The sequence below is a fragment of the Phalaenopsis equestris genome, unplaced genomic scaffold (genome assembly GCF_001263595.1).
Source record: "Phalaenopsis equestris unplaced genomic scaffold, ASM126359v1 Scaffold000741, whole genome shotgun sequence".
In the NCBI taxonomy this organism is placed as follows: Eukaryota; Viridiplantae; Streptophyta; class Magnoliopsida; order Asparagales; family Orchidaceae; genus Phalaenopsis; species Phalaenopsis equestris.
Window position 1 is genome coordinate 565204 of NW_018165181.1, and position 25172 is coordinate 590375.

Below are 25172 nucleotides of genomic sequence, written 5' to 3' on the forward strand. Positions count from 1 at the left end.
TTATAGAATTGTTAAAAGTATTATATCAGGACTCTTAATGCAGTTTGAGTTCGAAGTTTAATGGTGTGGCGTCACGTGTTAAGTGGGTCACATCGTAAAACACTGATATTGACCAATGTTAAAAAAGGTGGAGTCCACTTGACACGTGACGCTCCACCATTAGACTCCAAATACATCAAGAATTCTGATGTAATATTTTTCGGACTATTCCAACCTTAATTTAAAGTGTATGTGATTCATCTGACACTGTTATAAAAAAGACATTATTTTGGCACTTTACTCTCTTTCAAAATAAAATTATGTAATAAATTATTGTTGGGAACCAAAATATTGCTTTTATTTATATATCTAATTGCTAGAAATTAGTATTTACATTTATTAAACTTTAATGTCATGGACTAATAAATAAAAAAAAAATGTATTTATTTTTTTAACAAGTTAATTGTAATAAAATATACACCTAACATTAAATATTTTAATGTTATGGATATAGATATAAAATAATTAGATATTAAATATGTAAACAACAAGAATTGTATGTTTTTTTTTTTTTTTTTTTTTTTTTTATTTAGGGTCCCTTCAAATTACGGTAATTTTGCAAATTCAAAAGTGGCTCAACGGCTCTCATCAAATTTGTTCTTTTAATAATTTAATAGTTTAATACATCGACGTCATGCTAATCTTAATTTGCAAAATCTAAGGGTGAATTAATTTAATTCTTTATTTCCTATTTTTTTTTCACTTTATAAATTATATTTGATGGAAAAATATCTACAATTTGTTTTAAGAATAATATTGATCAATTTATTTATTTATATTTACCAAAATAATTAGAGTGATACAATTATAAAATTACATAAAAAAGGGGCAGTTACACGAGAAATATTTGCGTACGTAAGACGTACGCAGAGTTGCGTGCATATTAGATTATTAAGAGAGTACAAGTAGGGTACACTTAGGTTACAGGAAGAATTACAAGGGATATAACCTAAGTGTAACATACATGTACCCTCTTAATAATCTAATATGTACGGAACTTTGTGTACGTCTTACGTACGCAAATATTTCTCAAATTACACGCAAATAACCCGAAACTTGCCATTCACAAATAAGCCACTCTCTTTCGTCCATTTTTTTTAGATTCACTCTCAAAAGTCAAAATTTATGGTAAAACCTCAACTCATATTTTTCATTTTTTATCAAATTCTCAATTATTTTTTGATCATTCATGGAATTCATCCGAGTGATTAATTTATAAATATCAATGTTTCTGTTGATCCCATATAATTATTTAAATACAAAAAAGAATATGAAATATTCGAAACTTTCTTTTATCATTCCTTCTATTGGAAGAAAATGTAAATTTATAGGAATAATGATAATGCCTCTCAATATATATTTTTTGTAAATTATTTATTGATTGATTCCTTCCTTAGCTGTATGGCTTTAGAAGGACGCAACTAGCTCATGACTTTCAGTGTCTTTTTGCTAAGTAGCTTATGTTCTACGAATCACGATAGCTTTGTTTTTTTTATTATTATCATTATTAATTCTAGAATAAAAAATTTTACAAAATTTACACGCATGCCTTTTATGTATTTACGTATCTAACCACTAAAGTTTAGTATTTAGATTTATAAAAATTTGATATTGCAAATTTATTAATGGAAAAATATATTTAAATTTTTTTTTTAATTAGTAATAGCTATAGTATGTGATATTAAGAAATTGAATATTATGCAAATATATACGAAAGTTCAAATGTTAGAAATGCAAATAATAGCAATATTGTTATTGATGTTCGTTAGAAAATTCGGTGGACAATCCGAAAAGGAAAAACCCACAGGATATGACCCAATTAAAGAGATCCATTATGAAAAAATGATTAAAGTTACAGTTGAAGAGTTTCACTATAAAATGAATATCATGTGGTAGATATATAAAGCTTCCTATAAGCATAACCAAATTAACATCTTCACATTTTTTTCTCTAAAATCCAAAGCTACCATTATCCCATTCAACATGGAAAACTTACTAACTACATCACATTTGTTATCATCGGGCTCAAACCCCTATATAAATAAATAAATAAATAAATACATATATATACACATACACATACAAAAAGAGAGATAAAGATGGACACAGAGAGAGAGAGAGAGAGAGAGAGAGGCTTTATAGTGAATAATAAATAATGATGAAAACTTTTAATAATTTTTTTGACAAGTTCGATATAAATATTCTAACCCGTTAGGGTCGGATCAAATTAACCCATCAATGCTCAAGACTTAAAAATGACTCGACAAGTCTCAATTGACTTGAAATCAACCCATTAATCCAAAAACTACCTAAAATTAACCCAATTTTAACCAGAATAAATATTATTCCATATGTTAAACATATTATACTGGCCAGGTTCGGATTGAAACTTTTGACTCATATTATAGTTAGGTCAGGTGCGAGTCGAACCTATTCAGGTCGTGTCGAATTTGGGTTGAACCAAAACTTGACATGTTGACCTGAATTGACACTCCTAAAACCTAAGTAAAGCCTCAATGGCTCTGCAAGCTAAAATGAAAATTTTATTTGCAACAAGAAAACAAATACCCAATAAAAATTACAGCATACCATCATACAAAAAAACTTCTAAAAAAACAAAACCAAAAACAAAAACAATGGTTCCCAAATTACAAAAACTTATAAAAAAAAAAAAAAAACAAGACATGGAAGTCTATGAGGAGGTCTTTACAGAGCTGCAGATTTCTCCCTCCAAAGAGCTTTTCTGGCAATTAGAACCCTTTCATCCCCTCTGGAAAGAGCATCAACAACTGGTTCGAACTCAAAAGACCAATAGTCCCATCTCAATGGTTTGAGATACCTCCGAATGTAATTTACAGTAAGGGATTGGTCTCTGATGATGACGAAGCCGTGCGGCCGCAAGATTCGATCCATCTCAATAAGCAGATCCTCCAGACTACAGCCATGCCGCTCTACGTCGGAGAAGACGAACCAGGCATGGAGCAGGTCGTAGGTGCGCGGGTAGGTCGAGAACGACTCGCACCTGCATCCACATTGTTAATCCAAGGCCATCCACATTGTTAATCCAAGGCCTAGATGCGGTTAATTTTAACATACATGCCAATCAATTCCTACGTGTCACATATCTAACAACTAAACTTCAATTTTTATTTGCACAAACATTTTACCTATGCATGAATTAGAAGTTAAATGGTGGTGGTATTATTGATGTGATTTGAAAGATTTGGGTGGTATTAATGCAAAAAAGTAAAATTGGGGAGTGGGAGTCAGATATGTAAATATATAAGAATTGGGTGGTATGTATGTAAATGCCCCAATAATATAAAATTTACCTATATACCACAAAATTCATATGTATTGACATATCTAACACCTAAAGTTCGATATTTACACTTCGGTGTCATAAACTTTTGCATGAAAAAGATATGTAAAGACATAAAAATTGTGTCAGTAAGTGGCAGTGTTGAATCTGATTACATACATAGAAAAGGGATATTCTATAGCATCTCTAAACCATAATCCAAATATTTCTTTTAACTATGAGACTTCTAAAGCCCAAACCCATCAAAGTTTTCTATCTTTGAGGCATGAAATCATTCCCAAGGATGCGTCCGTTTTAACGGTGTAATGATTTGGATTAAGAATTGAAGAAACAAAAGCCTAAGGAGAAATTAAGATATTTAAATTAGAAAAATATTAAATATTTTTATATTTAAAATTATTGAGTTTATTTTTATTTATGTTTTATATTTTATGATGCAATTTTGATCACATTTTAATTAGTACTTGCATGTAATATATCATTATTATGTTATTTATGTCATATTTAATTAATTTTTATATTTATTATGTCATCCGGTTCAACCCTAATTTTAACCACCGTAGAACCAATGAACCTTGAATATTTCCTTCTTCCGGTTTGATGTCCAGTCCGATTTTCACAACTTTGATAAATACAGATAGCAGGTTTGCAAGGGTGTGAAATATAAATACATACCAGTCATGGATCGTTCCGATTAAACCTCGATCATAAATGATCTTCAATTTGCTAGATTCATCAACAGGAACTACATTCATAACCCACACATCTTTATCTGCGAGAGCTGCAGCGAAACCTCCAAAATTTGCTCCCATATCCATTACATTTCTAATGGAATTCTTATGTATTTCAGAACTCAAATGTTTCCAATACTGAATCACTCTCTTGTGCCATATCAGCTGAAATGCAGCAACAAATCAGTTAGAAATTCTAAAACTTGTTTAGAAAAAACTTAAAAGAGATACATACCTACCACACAATTTGTGTACTTATCTAACACCCAACGTTTGATATTTACACTTAAAATACTTTGGTATCATAAACCAATGCATGATAAAGTGCATTTCACTTTAAAAAAGGTGATATTTTTTATGTAATGTTAAAGATTTAAGTGGTATGTATGTATATGATTGTTTAGGTGTTAGATAGGTAAACATATGAGAATTGAGGGGTATGTATGTAAATGACGCTAACTTAAAAACAATAGATAGTGAGAAAAGTTTACGAGAACACACGTTATCCTCTTGATATTTGTCGGAAGAGATACCAAGTTCTTCCAAACGAGGAGGTGGTGCTGTTAACCTCTGAGGCCATGGAAGTAGTTCGCTGCCTTTAGCCCTATTCACCCCTGTTAAGCAAAAAGTCACATTGTTATGATTCAGGAAAAACATTAGAGTCCGACAAATAAAGGTATAAAATATCAAAATTTCATGTTTTTTAAACGACTGAAGCCCAGTTGAGAATCATCCTAAAGCCAACTAACTTAGCACAAAGCATGGTCTTAAGTCTCCGACCAAAAATATCAGTTTCATGCATTTCTAGAAATATTGACCAGAACTAGCAGCAAAGGATATCAGTTCTGACCCAGTTCTGCCAAGTTTGAACAAAAATAAATCCATCACCCTCTCCTGAATTTTCATTTACTTTTAATTTCTATTGACTTTTAAATGAACATTTTGATATTAATAAATTATTATAATCCTTCAAATATCATCATAAAAAAAATGTTTTAAATATCATCGTCATCTTGACCTCTATAATCCTTAAAATATAGATTAACAAAGATTATAATGTTATTTTATCTTCACATTAATTCAATTTCAATATCATCTGCTCGCTATTTAATTAAAAGCAGGCTTTAAAAAGAATACAGCTCTACGGATGCATGCCTAAAAAAGGTAAACTAAAAGCAAAGTGAGTATATCATGGCACTTAATCACGTCATGTTATATTGTTTCTTGCACAACTCCATCACATAACAAAATCCTGGTTCATATTGTTGTGAAATTTAGGGCCAAACAATCACAAAATCGACACAAACCAAAAGAAGAACACAGAGATTTAACGAAGCTCGGCAAAAATGCCTACATCCTCGGGAGCGAGCGGCGAATTTCACTATTTCAGAGGAGTTCAGTTACATACCCAAGGGTTACACATATATATAGACATATAAAAAACCCATAGATAAATTACCAACACGCCATCGCTCCCCCCAACCCACAAAATATGAAGAGACAACTCTTCACCAAGAGACACACCTCTTCACTTCAAGAAACTCCAACTTCCGGTATATGAGTCATACCTAACAATTCTCCACCTTGGCGAATATCCAACCCCTTCGGAGAAATACTTCATGGAGTTTCTTACACCGTAGTGGGTTGAGCAACCATGCCAACTAGCAACTGCAAACATTCAACAAGTTCAAGTCACCCAAGAACTTGTTGAAAATATCTAGCTTGATCAACATATCTGCTACATTTTCATCATATGATCCGATAGAGTGCACTATACCCACAACTGTACTCCCCAACAGTTGATAGATATTACCATCAGGTTTCGTAGCCCGCAATGCCTTCAAAAAATTTCTTGTGCCAACAAATCTTTCACCTTTGTTTGCAACAATATGAAGTTTCATGTTCCGCCAAACTTCACTATCTTGAATTTTGCATCAGACATTGTCATTCGAATTTAATGCTGCAGCAAATTTTACCTGTCTTGTATGAAATAAAACACACACTACAAATAAATTCAAATAAACATGAAATTTCTTCTGTCAATTTGCAGCAATTTCCCGCAGTTTCCAGTGATTCGTAAATCAAATTTTTCACACGAAGCATATTTCTTGTTCGCACAAAAATTCAGCTGAAATACTGCGGACACCAGTCGAACTCCACCTGTCACAATTTCTCCTGCGACAAACTTGCGAACAATCTGCGAAATTCGCGAACTCCACATGTCGCAATTTCTCCTGCGACAAACCTATGAACTCCACATGTCGCAATTTCTCCTGCGACAAACCTATGAACTCCACATGTCGCAATTTCTCCTGCGACAAACCTGTGAACTCCACTTGCCGCAACTGCACCTGCCACAACTCCTGTGACAAACTTGCGAGCCCTGCTGACCGAGCACCACCTGTCACAACTGCACCTGTCGCAACTCCAGCGACAAACTTGCGAACACCTGCAGGAACTGCACCTGCCGTAACTCCTCGTGACACAAACTTACGAACACCTGTCTCAATTGCACCCACCGCAACTCCTCTTGCAACAAAATTGTGAACTCCGCTCATCGAGCACCACCTGCCGTAACTCCTGCGACAAACTTGCGAACTCCACTCGTCGAGCACCTCTATTCACAAACGCTCATGTTCGCGGTAATTGCACGCAAACTCATGTTCACGAACTCCACCTTGCTGAACACCGCGAAGGTTCGTGAACTGTTGCGCCTCGAAGCCTCCACACCGCCTCTACCGCGAACTCCCCGAAGCAAAACTCGTCAAACTGCCGCAGTCATTGGCTCTGATACCAGTTGATATGAACTATACCAATATATCAGTTGATGTGGTATATATATATATATATATATATATATATAAATCAAACAGGAGAACGATCGACGACGAAGTAAAAAAATGGAACGAGAAAAATTACACCCGAAAAGAACACAGATTTACGTGGTTCGTCAAAGATGTCTACATCATCGAGAGCAAGCGGCGAATTTCACTATTTCAGAGGAGTTCAGTTACATACCCAAGGGTTACACATATCTATAGACATATAAAAAACCCATAGATAAATTACCAACACGCACTTGCTCCCCCCAACCCACAAAATATGAAGAGACAACTCTTCACCAAGAGACACACATCTTCACTTCAAGAAACTTCAACTTCCGGTATATGAGCCATACCTAACACATATATCATGGCTCGATTAAGCATATGTAAAAATAAATAAGGATTGATATTCCCTCTCCTCGCTCAATATTTTCTCATAATCATTCAATTAGTAGCTCATTGGTGCTTCGTTCACTTCAGTTAGAGCTTGTCATCATTATGATGATTATTTTCTTCAACCTATCTTAAACACTAATTTTTCATATGCTTTTCGATGATTCATGTTGCTAGTGATGCTTGCATTTTTTTTTTCACAACATTCTTCTTGAGAATGCTTCTAAATGCCTCATCGTCGCACACTCTTTTACCTCATGAAGCATCCATATCTCTATCTCTAGTTAGATATCCAATCTCAGGAGTTTTTTCTTTCAAGTGCTCTGTCATGACTTCATCATTTATATCTTCGATCTTTTCCTTTTGAGTAGTTAAAATCTCATATTGAATGTATCATTATATTTGTTTAAAATTATTACTCTAGTTGGTCACTCAATCTTATAAGTGTTCTTAATTTTTAAGCATTCTTTCTTTAATTTATGCTTTAATTTATCATTTATAACTTTACTTTTGTTTGATTTAGACAAACTGAAAATCATTGTTGTTAAACGCGTTGTTATGTTTGGTTAAAGCTATTACTTCATGTGGCTTAAGTTTAGATAATTAAATAACTATTAACCTTCTAGTTAGTAAAAGCACCACTTCACTCTGTGCTTTGTGCATTGAAGAAAAAACAAACTCTCGCATGTGCTTAATGCTTTGAATATACTAATTATCTTATCTTTATCTGCCTAGTCAAACAAATTATCCGCTCCCAAAGGTCAAATAGCATTCATCGAACTTAGTTCCAGCCAAGTAATTTAAAAGTAATATCTATCAAACAGCCTCCCTATCAGTTGTGTGGTGAATGAAGAGAAGAAAGATCGGGCACATCATACACAAACAATCCTGAATCCTTGTCCAAAGGAAAATCGCTGAACAAACTCCACAAAAAATGAAATAACAGGACAAAATTTATTTGTTCACCTTGAAATAAAACTCATTTTCTCCCAAACATAAAGGCAGAAGGACAACACATAACATGCCGCACAAAAAGAAAAAAAAATATATAGCAATGGAAATTGCTTCACCTTCAACTGTTGAGATTAGAAATGATCAAATCCATAGGATCAAGCATGTATAAAATCTCTGCGGCACCCAAAAAAAAAAAAAAAGGAATTGAAAAGAGCCCCGGGGGACAGCTTAGCAGCGGTGCTCTAGGGGCCCTAAATTAGAGCTCTAAAAGGTTTATTTTAACGTGTAAATGACTTCTAAATTACAGCCCGATATATCATCCAAATATTTAAACGGTAATTACCTGCGGTCATCAAATTACTCTCCTCACAGAACCGTAGCGTGCGTTCCTCCAGACAATAGAAGGTGAAACAGTTCAATCCCACGCACTCTTCCTTCTTCAAACAAAAACCTGCCTAAATCAGCAAACTCAAAACCATGGCCAAATCTACAAGGAAAAAATGAACCCTACCAAATCTAACAAAACACAATTTGAAAGGGAAAAAGTTTTGGGGTCATATTGATGGGTCTTCTTCAACTCCTAAAGAGCTGAAAGATCTTGGTCAATGGGAGGCAAAGGATGCTCGAATTGTTTCTTGGATTTTGGGATCTATTGAGACTCATATATTGAACAATTTACGGTCCTTTGAGACTGCTAAAGAAATGTGAGAATACTTAAAGCGTGTCTACAATCAAAATAACACTGCAAGACGCTTTCAATTGGAACTCGATATGAGTAATTATATTCAAGGCAATCTCTCAATTAAGCAATATTATTCTGGCTTTTTAAATTTATGGAGCGAATATTCTAACATTATCAATGCTAAGGTATTGAAAGAGAATTTAGCTTGTCTTCAGGCTATTCATGAAGTGAGTCGGCGTAATCAGTTTTTTATAAAACTCAGACCAGAATTTGAACATGTTCGGGCCGGGTTGTTGAACAAAGATCTGATTCCTTGTTTAGATGTAAGTTTTGGTGAATTACTGCGCGAAAAACAAAGATTGGCGACACAAACAACTATAAGTACAACCGCGGATCAACAGAAATAGTTAATGTTGCATATGCCACTCAAACCCAAGGAAAGGAAACAAAGCAGTGTTACAACTACAAAGAATTTGATCATATTGCTCGCCAATGTAAGAAACAGTTCTGCAATTATTGCAAGAAAAATGGACATATTATCAAGGAGTGTCCTACACGCAAAATTGCAAATCACAAGCACTTCATGCTACAACATCCGACTCTCACAATCCTGGTTCAACATCAACAATTGTCGACTACAATCAATCTGTTGTCACACCAGATATGGTTCAATAAATGATTCTCTATGTTTTTTCTGTTCTTGATCTTCAAGAGAAAAATAACACTTACTTTTGTTCCATCTCCTTGATTTGTTGATTCAAGCGCCACGAATTATATGACTGACACATCTAATTTATTGCATAATCAACGCTCGTATACTGAAACTCAACATATTCAGGTTATTAATGAAAATAATATTCCAATTATGACAATTGGTGATATTAGCCCTTTCTTCCGACATGTTTTGATTTCTCCTAAATTATCTACGAATTTACTTTCTATTGGTCAAATAGTGAATAATAACTATGTGTACATTTTTTACGTGTTGGTTGTGTTGTGTAAGATCAGATGTCGGGGAACGTGATAGGCCTAAAGTGGGCAGATTATTTCCATTACAATTTACCATTTCTCAGACGTTGTCATTTGTTTCTTCAGTGGTTGAAAATAAGGTTACCATCTGCGATAGACGATTAGGTCATCCAAATAATCTTGTTTTAAATCATTTGTTGCAAAGTGGTGCTCTTGGTTCTATAGATAAAATTTATTAGTTAACCGTTCTTCCTGTAAACTGGGCAAAAATAAGACATTGGTATTTCCTATTTGGACAGTCGTGACAATAAATATTTTGATATTATTCATAGTGATGTTTGGGGGATTACACATATTATTTCACATGCTCAGTTTAAATATTTTGTGACATTTATTGACGATTACAGTCGATTCACATTGATCTATTTTTTGCATTCTAAAGCAGAAGTGTTTACCATGTTTCAAACCTTTGGACATATGTTGAAACTCGGTTATTCACTTGTATTAAAACCTTATGATCTGACAATGGTAGTGAATACATGTCTCATAAGTTTCAAGCATTTCTTCATAACAAGGGTATCATCTCACAACGTTCATGTCCATATACACCTCAGCAAAATGGAGTTGCCCCACAGAAAAATCGTCATCTATCGGATATGGTGCGTACATTGTTGCTAGAATCTTCTGTTCTAGCTAAGTTTTGGACAGAAGTTTTATCTATTGCAATTTATCTGATTAGTCGTTTATCATCCCGACAATTGAAGTTTGATTCTCCCTATTATCGAATTTTTTGTAAACATCCTAATTATCATATGCTACATACTTTTTGATGTGTTTGCTTTGTTCATTTACCTGCTCATGAACGTCATAAGTTGGCAGCCTAATCTGTTTGATGTGCTTTTATGGGTTACAGTCCTAATCATTAAAGTTTTGTGTGTTATGACTCGATTAATAATCGATGACGTATCTCTCGAGATGTGACTTTCTTTGAACATGAATATTATTTTCAGCATCATCTTTCGACATTTAACATTGTTATACTTTCTCACTTTGATGATTTTTCTTTTGATAAACGATTCAAGTCTGACATTGTCTATACACAACGTCTGGCCCCTTCATCTCCAGTCCTTCTCGACTCTGCCCCTGAAAATGCTCCATTGATTCTTTGACGATCAACTCGGCACATTCGTCCTCCAAATAGATATGGCTATTCTACAATTTTAACTAATAATACAGTTCCTACATCTTTATCTCAAACTGCTAAATAAGTTTGTTAGATAAAAGTCATGCAAGAGGAACTTCAGGCACTTCAAGATACTCACACTTGGAATATTGTTTCATGTCCTGAAGGCGTTAAACCCATTGGCTTTAAATGGTTTTATTCCCTTAAGGTCCGATCTGATGGCTCCCTTGACAAATATAAGGCATGATTGGTAGCTCTTGGCAATCAACAGACGTATGGAATTGATTATGAAGAGACATTTGCACCTGTATCTAAGATGACAATTGTTCGACTTGCCTTATATATTGTTGTTTCTAATAGCTGGTCCTTACGGCAGATGGATGTCAAGAATGCATTTTTGCATAAAGACCTCAATGAAGATATTTATATGACTCCTCGTCCATGTTTGTTTTCTACACCCTCACATGATGTTTGCAAGCTCAAACGATCTCTATACGGTTTGAAACAGACTTCACGAACATGATTTGAAAAGTTATGTAATACTCTTCTTACCTTCTCTTTTATTCAAAGTCAGTATGATTTATTCATTATTTCTTTGCAAGATTAACAAGGGAATTGTGTTGTTATTAGTCTATGTTGATGATATTGTCATCACGGGATATGATACTCAATGTCTCAATTACAGAAGCGTCTTTAGGAAACTTTTCATATGAAGGATTTGGGGTTTTTAACTTATTTCTTAGGCCTTGAGGTTCACTCTTCTTCTGTTGGCATTTTTCTTCACCAGTATAATTATAATAAGAAACTCATTGCTTTGGCTAAGCTTCAAGAGGGGCGTCCTATTGATACTCCTTTGGAAGTGAATGTCAAATATTAACGGAATGATGGTGACTTTCTATCTAATCCATCTTTGTATCGACAACTTGTTGGGAGTCTAAATTATATAATCATCACACGTCTTGATATTTCATTTGATGCGCAACAAGTTAGTCAATTTATGCAGGCACTTACACATCTCCATTTAGCTGAAATATGTCGTTTTGTTAGGTATTTGAAAGGTACTTCTCATCGTGGCTTATTCTTTTCTACGGAGTCTCCTATTTGCTTAACAGTCTATAGTGATGTTGATTGGGTTGGTTATTTTTATACACGTCGATCTATTACTAGCTGGTGTATGTGTCTCGATAACTCTTTAATTTCTTGAAAGAATAAGAAACAAGATCGAATGTCTAAATCATCTACTGAGTATGAATATCGCGCTATGTCTTCGCCTTGTTCTGAGATCATGTGGCTTCGAGGTTCACTCTTCTCCTGCTGGCACTTTTCTTCACCAGCATAATTATACTAAGAAACTCATTGCTTTGGTTGGGCTTCAAGAGGGTTGTCCTGTCGATACTACTTTGGAAGTGAATGTCAAATATCAACGGAATGATGGTGACTTTCTATCTGATGCATCTCTGTATCGACAACTTGTTGGGACTCTCAATTATATAACCATCAAACGTATTGATATTTCATTTTATGTGCAACAAGTTAGTCAATTTATGCAGGTACTTACATATCTTCATTTAGCTGCAATACGCCATATTGTTAGGTATTTGAAAGGTACTTCTCATCGTGACTTATTCTTTTCTGCGGATTCTCCTATTTGCTTAACATCCTATAGTGATGTTGATTGGGTTGGTTATTCTGATACACGTCGATCTATTACTAGCTGGTATATGTGTCTCAACAACTTTTAATTTCTTGAAAAAATAAGAAACAAGATCGAGTGTCTAAATCATCTACTGAGTCTGAATATCGCGTTATGTCCTCGGCTTGTTCTGAGATCATGTGGCTTCGGGGTTTGTTGGCTGAGCTTGATTTTCCTCAAATTGAGTCTACCTCTCTTTATGCGGATAATACTAGTGTTATTCAGATTACTGCTAATCCTGTGTTTCGTGAGCGCACAAAATGCATTGAAGTGGACTATCATTCTATTTAAGAAGCCTATAATAATTGTGTTATTTCTTCCTCATCTCGTCTGATCTTCAAACAGCCGACATATTTACTAAGGCCCACTCTCGATAGCGTCATCAGTTTCTTGTTGACAAATTGATGTTTCTTGATCAGCCAACATCAATTTGAGGGACATATCAGAGCAAGAATAAATGAAATCAGATCGAATTAAATGTTTCCTTTTTTAAATTGCTGCATTAAATTCCTTATTTGAATTGCACAGATTATTCTATTTTAAGCTGAATATTTAGATTAGAAATATGTTTTATTAAGCTACCTAAAATAGATTATACATTTTATTATGTACCTAAATTAGATTGTACAGACTATTATTTATTGGAATGAAATCAAAGGAAAAAGGCATTCAACCTATATGCTCAAAATATTAACATTGCCTGGATGATCTATTGAATCAGTTGCATAGCGTCATTATCTTTTCTAAGATCAACATGCGCAACAAATATCGTTAGATAAGGATGAGACTAGGAGGTGAGTAGAAGATGACCTTAAAGACCAGAGATGAGTTGTACAAGTATCCAATGGGTTTAATATTTTCATGAGACTAATGAACCAGGTGTTCTGGATTAACGTTAGGAAGTTTGTGATTGTTTACTTTGACGACATCCTTGTCTACAACAAGTAATAATCCACTGAAAAATTCATTTTCTTTTATATAATACGATTTTATTGCACAATTGTCACAAAAAAATGGAAGGAGTCTCTACAGTGATTGTAAACCATGCTCTCTTTAATTTATAGCTCGTTTCTCGTTTTTCCAAATTTAACATGTTTCGTTCTCAGTAATTATACCAATTTTCATTTTATATATAATATAGTGTCATTCTCTAATTCTATGGGTAATTATTTTTTTACTTTGACGAGGAGCATCTGGGACTACTCATCAAGATTAAATGCCCACCCAAAGAAGTGGCACTTCATGAAGGCATATGCATGTTTTTTCTGTTACATTGTATTTGGTGCAAGCAATCAGACGGGCCTTATGAAGATAGAGACGATCATGAGTTAGACAGTACCAAAATCATAGAAATGTACTGATTTTTCAGCACTTCAACTCTCTACTCTTGGAACTCACAACATTAGAATGCTCCTCCTCTCTCAATCACATGAGAGAAATTGGTGAAATATTCTTTTTCACACTTCACCGCTCCATGCAAAAGCACCGTCGAGAGAATTCTCTTGCGAAATTTCTTCACACACAAGAGTTCTGCCCACATCAAGCGATAGAAACCACCGTTCGTGAAAACGAAGGATTTAAAAATCTTGTAAATTGAAAAACCACCCCTATCCCGCACCACTCCCTCTGGATCCAAGTTCAAGGGCACCGCAAAGTAGGAGTGAGGGGGGAGGGGGGCTCTCTAGATCTAGGTGAGGGGGCGCCTCCAGGAGCGTTGAAATGTGTTGATGTTGCAAGCACTAAAATTCATTGGATTGTTGTTGTTGTAGCCAATCAGGCTCCACAAATCTCAACAAGTTGTTCGCGGTGGAATCTGATGATCCTAACGTGGGGATTAGAGCAATATTGAATCAGAGAGGATACCCCATTAGACTTGTTCAGTGAGACGTTGAATGAATCCCGGAGAAAGTATTCGACAGACGACAAAAAGTTCTATGACATTGTGAGAGCTCTGAACCATTAGAGTGACAACCTATTTACGAACGAGTTCACTCTATTTATAGACCATGAGGTTCTGAGGTTCTTGAATAACCAGAGCAAGTTAAATGGCAGACATGCTTTTTGAGTTGAGTTCTTGATTTTATTCCAGTTCATGCTTAAGCAAAAGGCAGAAAGTCAGAATGGGGTAGCAGAAGCCTTGAGTCACCGCCATTTGTTGATCACCACCATGCAGGACAAAGTCATGAGATTTGAGGTGAAGGAACCGTACGAAAAGGATAAGGATTTCAAGGAAATTTTATAACTTTGTCAGAAGAGGCCCACAGGACCGTAACACAAAGCTAATGGTTATTTGTTCCACCTGAACAAGTTGTGTACCCAAATGTTCGTTGAGGGAGTCCATCATTCAAAATAGTCACAACGGATGACTAGAGGGTAACTTTGGCAGAAACAAGACCCTTGCAATGGTGAAGGATTGAGAAGGAACATTTCTTCTCGCCCAGACTAACGAGAGATGTGGAGTAATGCATTAGGCAGCAATGATTTTATCACCTAGCCAAAACTAGAGGGGAAATACGAGGTTGTATACCCTATTACCAGTACTAAAGACTCATTGGGAGGTTGTCAACATGGATTTCATAGTATGTCTTCTCAGGATGAAGTGGAACATAAATACAGTGATGGTCGTGGTTGACAGGTTCTTGAAGATGGCTAATTTTGTGTCATGCCATAAGACACTAAATGCATCACGTACAATTGATTCATACTGCAGAGAGAAAGTGAGTCTACATGGGATGCCCAAAATCATTACCTCTGATAGAGACGTCAAGTTTTTTAGTCACTTCTTTAGACATTTATGAGAAAAGCTTGGTCCTAAGCTTCAATTCAACTCGACATCTCATCCAAGGACAGATTGTCCGACAAAAGCGAGGAATAGGAGTTTAGGGAACCCCCTGAGGTGTTTTATAGGAAAAAGCATCAAACGGTGGGGAACCCCCAAGCCAAGTTTTCCTACAACAGGTTCGTGAGCTAGACTACGAAACATACATCTTTTCAGATTGTGTATTGGCGCAATTAACTAACCCCGCTTCAACTAGTACCAATTCTTCCTATGTCAAAAGTTAGTGTGGATGCTAAGGTGAGAGTACAAAAGATTCAGAGGACACGCGAGGAGGTTGGGAAAGACATCAAGCAGAACCATAAGTACCAGATGCAAGTTAATAAAATAAGGAAAAATGTGAATTTTCAGGAAGGAGATCTAGTGTGGATCAAGTTGAAGAAATAGAGATTTCCCAGTAGAGCTAATTTTGAAAGAAATGAAAATCTCACGCAAGCGGTGATTAATTTTTAAGGAAATTGGCAGTTGCAACCTAACTTCCAAGTAACTTCAATGAAATACCATACCATAGCCGACGAGCACCATTTGCATTGCAAAATTTCTGATGGTTTAAATCAAATCATTAGAAAATACATAGAAGGCATAATTTAAATCAGCCAAGCTCAAAACCCAACTTGGCCCCAATGATGAGTTGACAAAGTCAACTTAGCAAAGCTTTCATACCCACCATTGCTCATCAACTCAGCTAATCATTAACTCAACTACTAGTGTCAACTGGGCATACGCCTGCCTTTACTTTGAATTCAAAAAATCATTATACGACTGAGAACCCTTTCAAGCTACAAATCACGCTACAAAGACTTGTGTTTTATCTTTTTCTTCTATATATAGCACTTATGTAGCCTAATAAGGGGTCAAAGAATGTATTAGAATATTTTTTTTTAATAAAACTAAACAACTTGAAAGTGAAGTAATTGTAACAAAAGTTGACTTGTGACCTGATTCTCAGACTCAAGCTTTTCATCAAACAGTAGGTTTTTTATTAACCTCATATAATATTTCAGGCTCAATACAAAACAATAAACTTAGGTGCTAAATAATCACAGTTCCTCAAGCTTTGGTTATTCATCAAAAAAATGTCTTAATCATAAACATCTTCATAGGGGCAATCATCATGGAGCGAAGGATCATAAAATTCTACCATGCATTTTAACTAGATTAGGATATTAAATTTGTGAAGCCAGAAGAAAATGTGGTTTTGCATTAATGGATTTGTATGGGTTTCGAGTGAAAAGCCTCATTTAAAGATCGTACCTGCAAGTGCATTACCCGGATGAGATGATAAATTCTAAAATCTTTGTGACGACAAAGAAATAATCATCATAACCATGACTAAAAGAAGAACATTTCTCTGTTCGTAAATAACAAACATAATCATAATCATCATCTAAATGGTGTAATCTACAAATAATTGTTGATGTTTATTCATTTATGATAACAAAATATCATGAAAAGTTGAGGAGCAGCTTCATCTTTGAAAAAGAGTTCTATGGAATAATTGTTTAACTTGCCTTGTTGGGTTGTGATAGTAGAAGAAAACAACGCTTCGTTACTGGCCTACATATCCAAGCTTTTCCCGTCGTAGATACATATCGTTGTCAAATTTTATCACCCTGTTTTTTTTATCGAAAACCTTTCATTTCTTCTTCATAAATTCTTTGAATTAGTTCCAGTACCGATTATTTAAAATATTCAAAAATATCTCCACGCAAGGAGGACTGTCTAACTAAAGGGAGAGATAGAAGAAGCATTCAAAATTATTTATCAAAAAAAGAAATGTTTATTAAGACATGAAAGCAGGCTTATTTGATAATTTATCCACAAAAAAAGAAACTCTTATCACTAATATTAGGCCAAGTATACACTTTCTTTCTATAAATATCTAGCTTGCATTAAAGTTTTACACACTCTCCCTCTCCCTCTCCCTCTCCCTCTCCCTCTCCCTCTCCCTCTTACAAGCCTTGAAAATTTACGCCACTCTAACTCCCTCTATCTAAAGACTAACCCCTCACCATATCCTCATCTCTAGAAACCCACTTTCTCATTTCTCAACTTGAGAAGAGCATAAGGAGAACGGATGGGTGCTATTCAAGAGCTGCATGGAGAAACCATCAAAGTAAGGAGAAAAAAAAATAAAAAGAGCATCAAGGAGGAAGATCAAAGAAGAACAAAGGGGAATATTCTAAGGCTTCCATTGAGGAGTTTATAAGAGGCTTGTTAAAGTTCAATCTCCCATCTAGCTTATTTACTGCTTTTGAAGTCGTTAATTAAAGTCTCCTATTATAGAGGCCCGCCATAACCCTACCCAAAAGAATACTATTTTGTTTGAGCTTTTAAAATATTATCCAAGGCATACTTTCATGCTTCCTTATTTCAAATATTAAGACTAATCACTTTATAATCATGATTCATAATTCAAATGGTGTCTTAAAAGTCAATAATAAAACATAATCTTAGCCCCTGAAGCATACACCCTTTAAACTATAGAATTAACAAGCTTCATAGTAACTAAACCTTTACAAAACAAATTATTATCAGAATCATAATGTAGATCCATGCTTGTAGAGCAATGAGGTCTAAAAATGGTGAAAAAGGCATCTTGACCCAATTGAAGTCACCGCAATAGTGGCACTTAAATTCATCACAACAACAACAAAAACAAAGCCTTAATCCCACTACGTGGGGTCGGCTACATGAATCTTTTTTTTCCATTGCGTTCTATTTAGTGTCATATTTTCATTTAGTTCTAATAAATTAAGATCATTTTTTATACAATAAGCCCAAGTTTTCCTAGGTGTACCTCTGCCTTTCTTAACATAAGTCGAATCTAAAACATCTACTCTCCTAATTGGATCATCAGATGGTCCACGCTTAATGTGACCAAACCATCTAAAGCGATTTTCTCTAATTTTTTCCGTCGCAGGAGCTACACCAACCCTATCACGAATATAATCATTTTGCATTTTCTCTCTAAATGTAAAGCCACTCATCCATCTAATCATTCTCATCTCGACAACACTTAACTTAGTATTATGCTTCTCTTTTAAAGGCCAACATTCAACGCCATAGAGCATAGCAGATCTCACCACTGTCTTATAAAATTTTTCTTTCAATCTAAGCAGTACTTTTCTATCACACAAAAGATTTAAATCTCGTCTCTATCCTTAACATTTTATGGTTGTGTGACTATGGATGTCAAAATAGATCATTCGCGAACAGTCGAACACGAACAAATTTTTTGAGCTCGATATATTAACGAGTCAAACACGAACAATGGTATTTTTTAACGAGTCGAACGTGGGCTCGCTCAAGTCGGCCCTTTTACACCCCTAGTTCGGAGATAAATGATAAGCACCTACACTTCGAGAGGTAGACAATCTTTTCCAGACCCTAACCCTAAGACTCAAAAAAATAATCTCATAATAACCCTAACCCCAAATATATTAGCCCTATTTATACCCTATAATAATAATAATAAATTATTAAAATTTCCTTTTAGTCAAGCGCCTAAAACAAGTCTTCAAATTATATGATGGGCTCGGTGTGTCTAATATCATTCCCCTCCAAAAAAAAAATTAAATGCAATGTCCTTTAGATTGAAGAGAGAAAACAGTTGTGGGGACAAGTTGTATGGATTCTACGTGACGCCATCATCTGACAATCCTTTCCATTTATCAAGAAATCTGTAGTGACCCTCTAAGTTCAAAATACTATTATGTGCACGTCCTTTGATCGTATCCGAATTTGATGGTGTCCTGGCTTCCACTTCTCATCAATTTTGGAGACTATGCAGCCCCAAATAACTCATCAGTAGCTCATCATCATTAGAATCTCTGCCAACTATGTCATGTGCCACTTTCATGCCATTCAACTCAATCAAGAATCCTAACCCTGCTTCTTGAATTTCCCCTGTATGATATTGAGTGTTAACAAAGTACTGCATAAAATGGGGTCACCACAAAGCACCACTCTCTTATCTCCCTTATAAATACTGTGCGGTATCAAAATCAATCCTCACAAACTCCTCTGATCATCTCCACCTGTTATGTCCCCATCATTACACTTGAATCGCCTTCCGCCTGAAAAACTGCCGACAAAAGACACTGGTGCAGTTGGATGCAACCCTCCGCAAGGGCCCTACCCACCATAATTCACCATTTCATGCAAAAATCCTTTGAATCGATCATCTCTAGCCCCAAATTGCATGTTGTCTCGTTTCACCTACTGTCGCTCGTTCCAAACATCCTAATGTCATGAAATTTCCCCCAAATTTTGTCACTCAAATCCACTCTCGATTCCTCCTGCAACTCCAGATTCGCTTAAAGCAGTGACCCTGTTCTAATGCCTCACGAAGCTTTTTGATTGATGTCGCTCGCATCCGCTCTCCACGCAGCTGCTCAATTCCACAATGGGAAGAGACGTAAATTTGTGAAACTACACAATCTTTCTCATCATTTCTTTCAAGATTGTGAATCTCACCTCGATGGATGAGTCATCCCTCAATGGACAAAAAAGCTCCTCCATTTACGATCTAGTTTGGCTCACTTCTCTGTCAATTTTTTTTCCTCCAAAGCCCCTATATTTTTAGCTAACATTACTCCCAAGATCATTTTTTTCTCACTGAAACGAAATTGTATTTTGTGAACCCATTTTTGATTTCCCAGGTAACTTGAAACACAATTGTACGACAAGATCATAAGCCACAATCTCGTGGCTTCCCAGATCTCCCATATTGCAATTGTATCGACAGCTCGTAAGCCTCGATCCCTTACATGCCTCCCCAGATGATTTGAATTGAGGAACTCCAGCACAAGATTTGTCACCCGCTTCCCAGCTAGCTCATGTCGCGCTATGCAATGAGGTCTGATGGTCGTGATCTCATCGTTCGCTTGAATCGTTCACTATTCATGTTTGTATTGTGAAATTCCTTCATAAAGGTGACGCGACTGAGATATGTAAGCTGTGATCCTAATTTTGGCTTCACGTATAGCTCTTACCGTGTTTGTATCGAGATCAAACCCGTCGAATTATCGCAACTGTATTGTGATCGATCCTGTCTTCGGCTTCCCACTTCCCAGCTAGCTCTTACTATGAATGTATTGCAAACAATCCCGTCTTCAGCTTCCCTATTGGCCCTTATCATGATACAATTGGAATCGCAAGGTTATATGGACACCTCGTTCTTGTTGTTTCCACGGAGTCGATTACTTTGATACCAATTCAGTACAGACGGAGAAGAATTTTCACAACAAAATTAGGAAAAATAATTTTTTTACTTCACCAACACAAAAAAACACAATTCACATATATAAAGGATAAACACCTACAATTCGAGAGGTAGGTAATCTCTCTTAAACGCTAACCCCAAGACCTACAGTTCAAGAGGTAGGTGATCTCTTTCAAATCCAAACTCTAAGACTCAAGACAACAATATCATGATAACTCTAATCCTTAACATATTAGTCATATTTATACCCCACAACAATAAATAATAAATTACTAAATTGTCTTTTTAGCCTTGCCCCTAAAATAAGTCTTCAAATCATATGGTCAGTCGGATGTGTCTAACAAAGAGCAATCACAAAAACAAAAAAAAAACAATAAAGAAAGATCAAGGAAGAACCAGCAAGAAGTAGATTTTAAAGCTACAATAAAGGAGTCTAGGTTTCGTGAGGCCTTTTTCTCAACTAGCTCGTTCACTATTTTTATGTCATTAAATCGCCATTTAGGTACACATCCCTCCTTTTTTTCAAATCAATTCCTTCCCTTATTTTCAGTTGGCCTAATTCATGTAATAAGGAAAAAGTTTATTGTTTTTTGCTGTAGTAAATACACAAAATAAACAAAAGGAATATTATCTTGTTTGCACATTTCAATAACAATGAAAGGTATATTATAGATACGTCCTTGAAACATGTACTCCCTTTATATTTGGGTAAGAAGAGAAAGGATTGCCAGCAATCATCCTCCTCAACCCCAAAGCATGTAGTACCATGCACCTTAAAATATGAAGTACATTTGAACTTGACTTCACAAATTACAAAAGAAAAGTTTGTTATAAGTGAAAAAATTGGAAGGATGCTACAACAATATATTCCTTGAATTGACATCAAATCAAATAGAATTCCTAGCAATCTGATGTTTCACGAAACCAAGTTACTGCTGGATTATAAAGACATCTATTTTGTCATAAAAACAATGAAACATTGAAAAAGAAATCATTAATGTTTTCTAAATAAACCACTCAGACAGTAAAATGTTAAAAACTAAGCTTTCAATATTTAAAAAGAAAAGAAACTAAAAAATTGTTTTGATTGAATATAGTTTCAAGAAATAGAGAAGTCTTTTTAAACCGTGCGCCACAATTTTCTCTACATAATCGGTAGTTTAGCATGTTCGCTGAAAGAGATGTAAGCCAAAAATGAAAAAATTGAAAGAAGATCCCACCAATGTTTATAAAGACTTTGAGATTTGAAAGTAGATTTCAACAAAAATACAAACAAAGATGAGGAAAAGATGTGTAAATATTAAAAAAAACAACCTTATATATGAGCAGCATGGTAAATTTGGCGCCTTTGTGTGATTCTCAAACTAGTTAAAATGTCCAGGGAATGTCAATCAACATAAGAGATTGCTGAGAGAAAAACAGCCGTCCAAACTTATCTTTTAGGCCTCACTCCTTTATTGATCTCTCATCAATAGTCAGATGCCAAAAACAAAAACAAAAAGAAGAACAAAGAATACGAATGTGCTGGTTTGCAAGCAAAAATATACATGAACACATATATCTGCACATGCACAGGCACTCCTGCTCACATGCACACACTAAAACTACTTAATAACACTCATTTCAGCAAATAAATTTCTCAAAAGAGAGAATCCTCTCATGTTTTGGCATATCAGACCCCAATTATTTTCTATAAAAATTACAAAACTTTAACATTTTGATTGAAAGCCACACAGCATAAGGGCCGTTACTCATATTTAAGCAATTAAACCTGCCAAAAAAAAATAATAAACAATATTTACTTACTCCTGGAGTAGGGTGAGATGCAAGCTTTCATGGGCACATTCCAAACTGCATCAGGGTCATCTTCCGAACTGCACAAGGGAGGCCTCATTTCTGGATCTCTCCTAGAGAAGCATCCATTAGTCAATGGTTTTACCCAAATTACTGTCTGATTTTTCTTTGAAGCTATTCTCCAACACATTTTCCTTGCAAGATCACTCATTGAATTCCATATTCTCTGGTTCTTCTCATCCTGTGCATAAGCCTCGGGTGACGAGTAGACAAAATATCCTCCAGGTCTAAGAATCCTATCTAGTTCTAATAATAGTATCCCATCCCTCTGAAGCCAGTCAATCCTACAGCGTGAGCAATGAGCCATATCAAACGACCTACTCGGGAATGGTTGTCTCATTATTCCCAAGACACCAAGCGTTGAAGGAATTCCCCTCTCAAGAGCGAACTGAATCTGGTTCTCATGCACATCATTTGGCGCAAGAGACATCGCGATGATGTCCAGAGGCAAAAGGTAGGCTCCAAAACTCGCAACACCACAGCCCACATCCAGAACGGTGCGGATATTCCCCCCATTGCTGAGGTTACCATTCGGAAACTTGAGCATCTGTTTTCAGCATTATCAGTTGGTTCTACCATTTATGGATTCAGAATAAAGACAGCTCAAAAGCTGAAATGGAATGAACACCTGAGCGATGTGGGCGATATACTTATCAGCACCGGTGTGGAAATGGGTGCCACCGCCGGGAAAATTAATCTTGTCGCCGCGAACAACCATCCAGTGCTGGTCAGACTTCTCGAATGCAAGGTGGGTGTGTGGGATGTTCGCCTTCCAGACCTCATCCCGGCTCATGGGCCATCTAATTGGAATCTTTAGTGGAAAGAAAACAGGTTCAAGAAATGCGATCGGAACAACCGACGTAGACAAACAAAACAACACAATCATAGAATACAGCTTCCAGAATACAAATTAAAACATACTCTATAACCATGAGGCGGAGGAATGAGGCAATTATAGCGGCGGTTGCGGGGAGGGCAGTGCCGCTCGTAGTGCTCCATTACCGATAGATTCAGCTTAAGCTTAAGCTGGTAGATGAGGGTACGATCCATGCAAGGAATCAGCTCCGAGAATCTCTGGTCGCATACCTACAATGATTTCAACAAAGATAAACGATTCGTTCCAGCGCAGCGTAGAAAGGGGAGTGACGGCGAACAAATATCTGCGTAGAGGGGATTGTACCGGGAAAGAGCGCAGGAAATGAGGATAGAAAGACGAATCCACCGAGGAGTCGAAGGAGCGGTGGATGAGAGGTCGGAAGACGGGATCGGAGCTGTCAGCGGAGGAGTCGTCAGTGAGGCGGAGACCGGGGGTGAAGTACGCGCCGTAGTAGACGACGACGAGAAAGAGGGCGACGAGGAGGGCGATGAGAATGGAGGAGAAGAGCCGGCAGCTCAGTGGAGCATTGAGCCTCTGCAGTGGCTGCTGCTGCTGCTTCATCTTCCCACCCGCGAACCCTTCTTCGCTGCCCCTCTCACTTTATGCACAGCTTGCTTTTAAATTACACGGGATCCAGATTCCAAGGCAGTCGGACAAGGAATGAGGGAGATGGGGCGAGGGAAAAGCAGGGATGTAGGACTGAGCTCGCAGGTTGGCTCGTGGGGGGGCGCAAATTTGCACCTAAATTGAAACATTATTCAGAGTCCTCAAATTTTAGTATTTTAGTCATGCACACAATTTTTATATATTTGTATAATTAATATTTAAATTTTCATATTCATTGTATATGAAAATTATGTCAGCAGGACTTTAAAGAAAGACGAATGAATCAGAAAAAAAATATGATCGATCGAACGTAGCCCTCGACAACCATTTGGAATGAAGATTGGCGAAGAAGGCGTCTAGTTCGAGCAATCGGAAGAACGTGCCAGAGGATTTTTCATATGGCAGCGATCAGCTCTCAACATCATCGGCAAGAAGCCCCATTTTAGATCAAAGGCCGACGGAGTTAAGGCTTAGCAGATGGTCAACGAACTTCCTACCGATCAAAGGAAAGTCAATGATGAGAAGATTGATATGTAATTTTATAAAGCTATGACCTATTTCTATAAATATGGGGTTTATGTCATGATTAAATGTTATGCTCCCTTTTACTATTTTCTATTGTGTTTTCTTCATCTTTCTCATCCTTCCCTGTGAAACATTCTTTTACCTTAGGTGTGTTTTTGATACACTATTGGATTAAACATCTTTTAAAATGTGATGAGTGTGAAAACATGTTGTCAACGAGAAAATGAGCCTAGTAACAATAACAAGGAGATTCTAGTCAGATAAACATGGTAGAAGCAACATGCACTAGGAAATTCATAGGAGAATTCATTCAACAAAGCCTGCAAGAGTTTAGAATTAAGATCATCAATCAAATGTCGGAACAATTTGTAAAGGTGCTCAGATTTGTGGCTACCTTGGGAGCATCTCGACTCCAGGAGGAGAACCAACCCAGCAAGGAGCACCTAACCCTCCCAA

The 25172-nt window shown here is 36.2% G+C and overlaps 1 protein-coding gene across 1 annotated transcript; it reads right to left on the reverse strand.

Moving 5' to 3' along the window:
* Positions 1-2645: 2645 nt before the first annotated feature.
* On the reverse strand, positions 2646-24260 carry LOC110030611 (probable methyltransferase PMT9). Its single transcript, XM_020733406.1, has 7 exons — positions 23889-24260; positions 23630-23794; positions 23337-23519; positions 22661-23255; positions 4594-4706; positions 4037-4257; positions 2646-3061 (listed from the first exon to the last, which is right to left on the reverse strand). The coding sequence occupies exons 1-7, from the start codon at positions 24144-24146 to the stop codon at positions 2746-2748; spliced, it is 1851 nt and encodes a 616-aa protein (XP_020589065.1). The 5' UTR covers positions 24147-24260; the 3' UTR covers positions 2646-2745.
* Between the last annotated feature and the right edge of the window lie 912 nt (positions 24261-25172).

Excerpts from the sequence above, each read along its gene's own strand:
- LOC110030611 (XM_020733406.1), bottom strand. The coding sequence starts at position 24,146 with ATGAAGCAGCAGCAGCAGCCACTGCAGAGGCTCAATGCTCCACTGAGC. Across the intron at positions 23,520-23,629 it reads CTCCGCCTCATGGTTATAGA|ATTCCAATTAGATGGCCCAT; the intron begins GTATGTTTTAAT and ends TTTCCACTAAAG. Across the intron at positions 4,258-4,593 it reads ACAAATATCAAGAGGATAAC|CTGATATGGCACAAGAGAGT; the intron begins GTGTGTTCTCGT and ends GCTGCATTTCAG.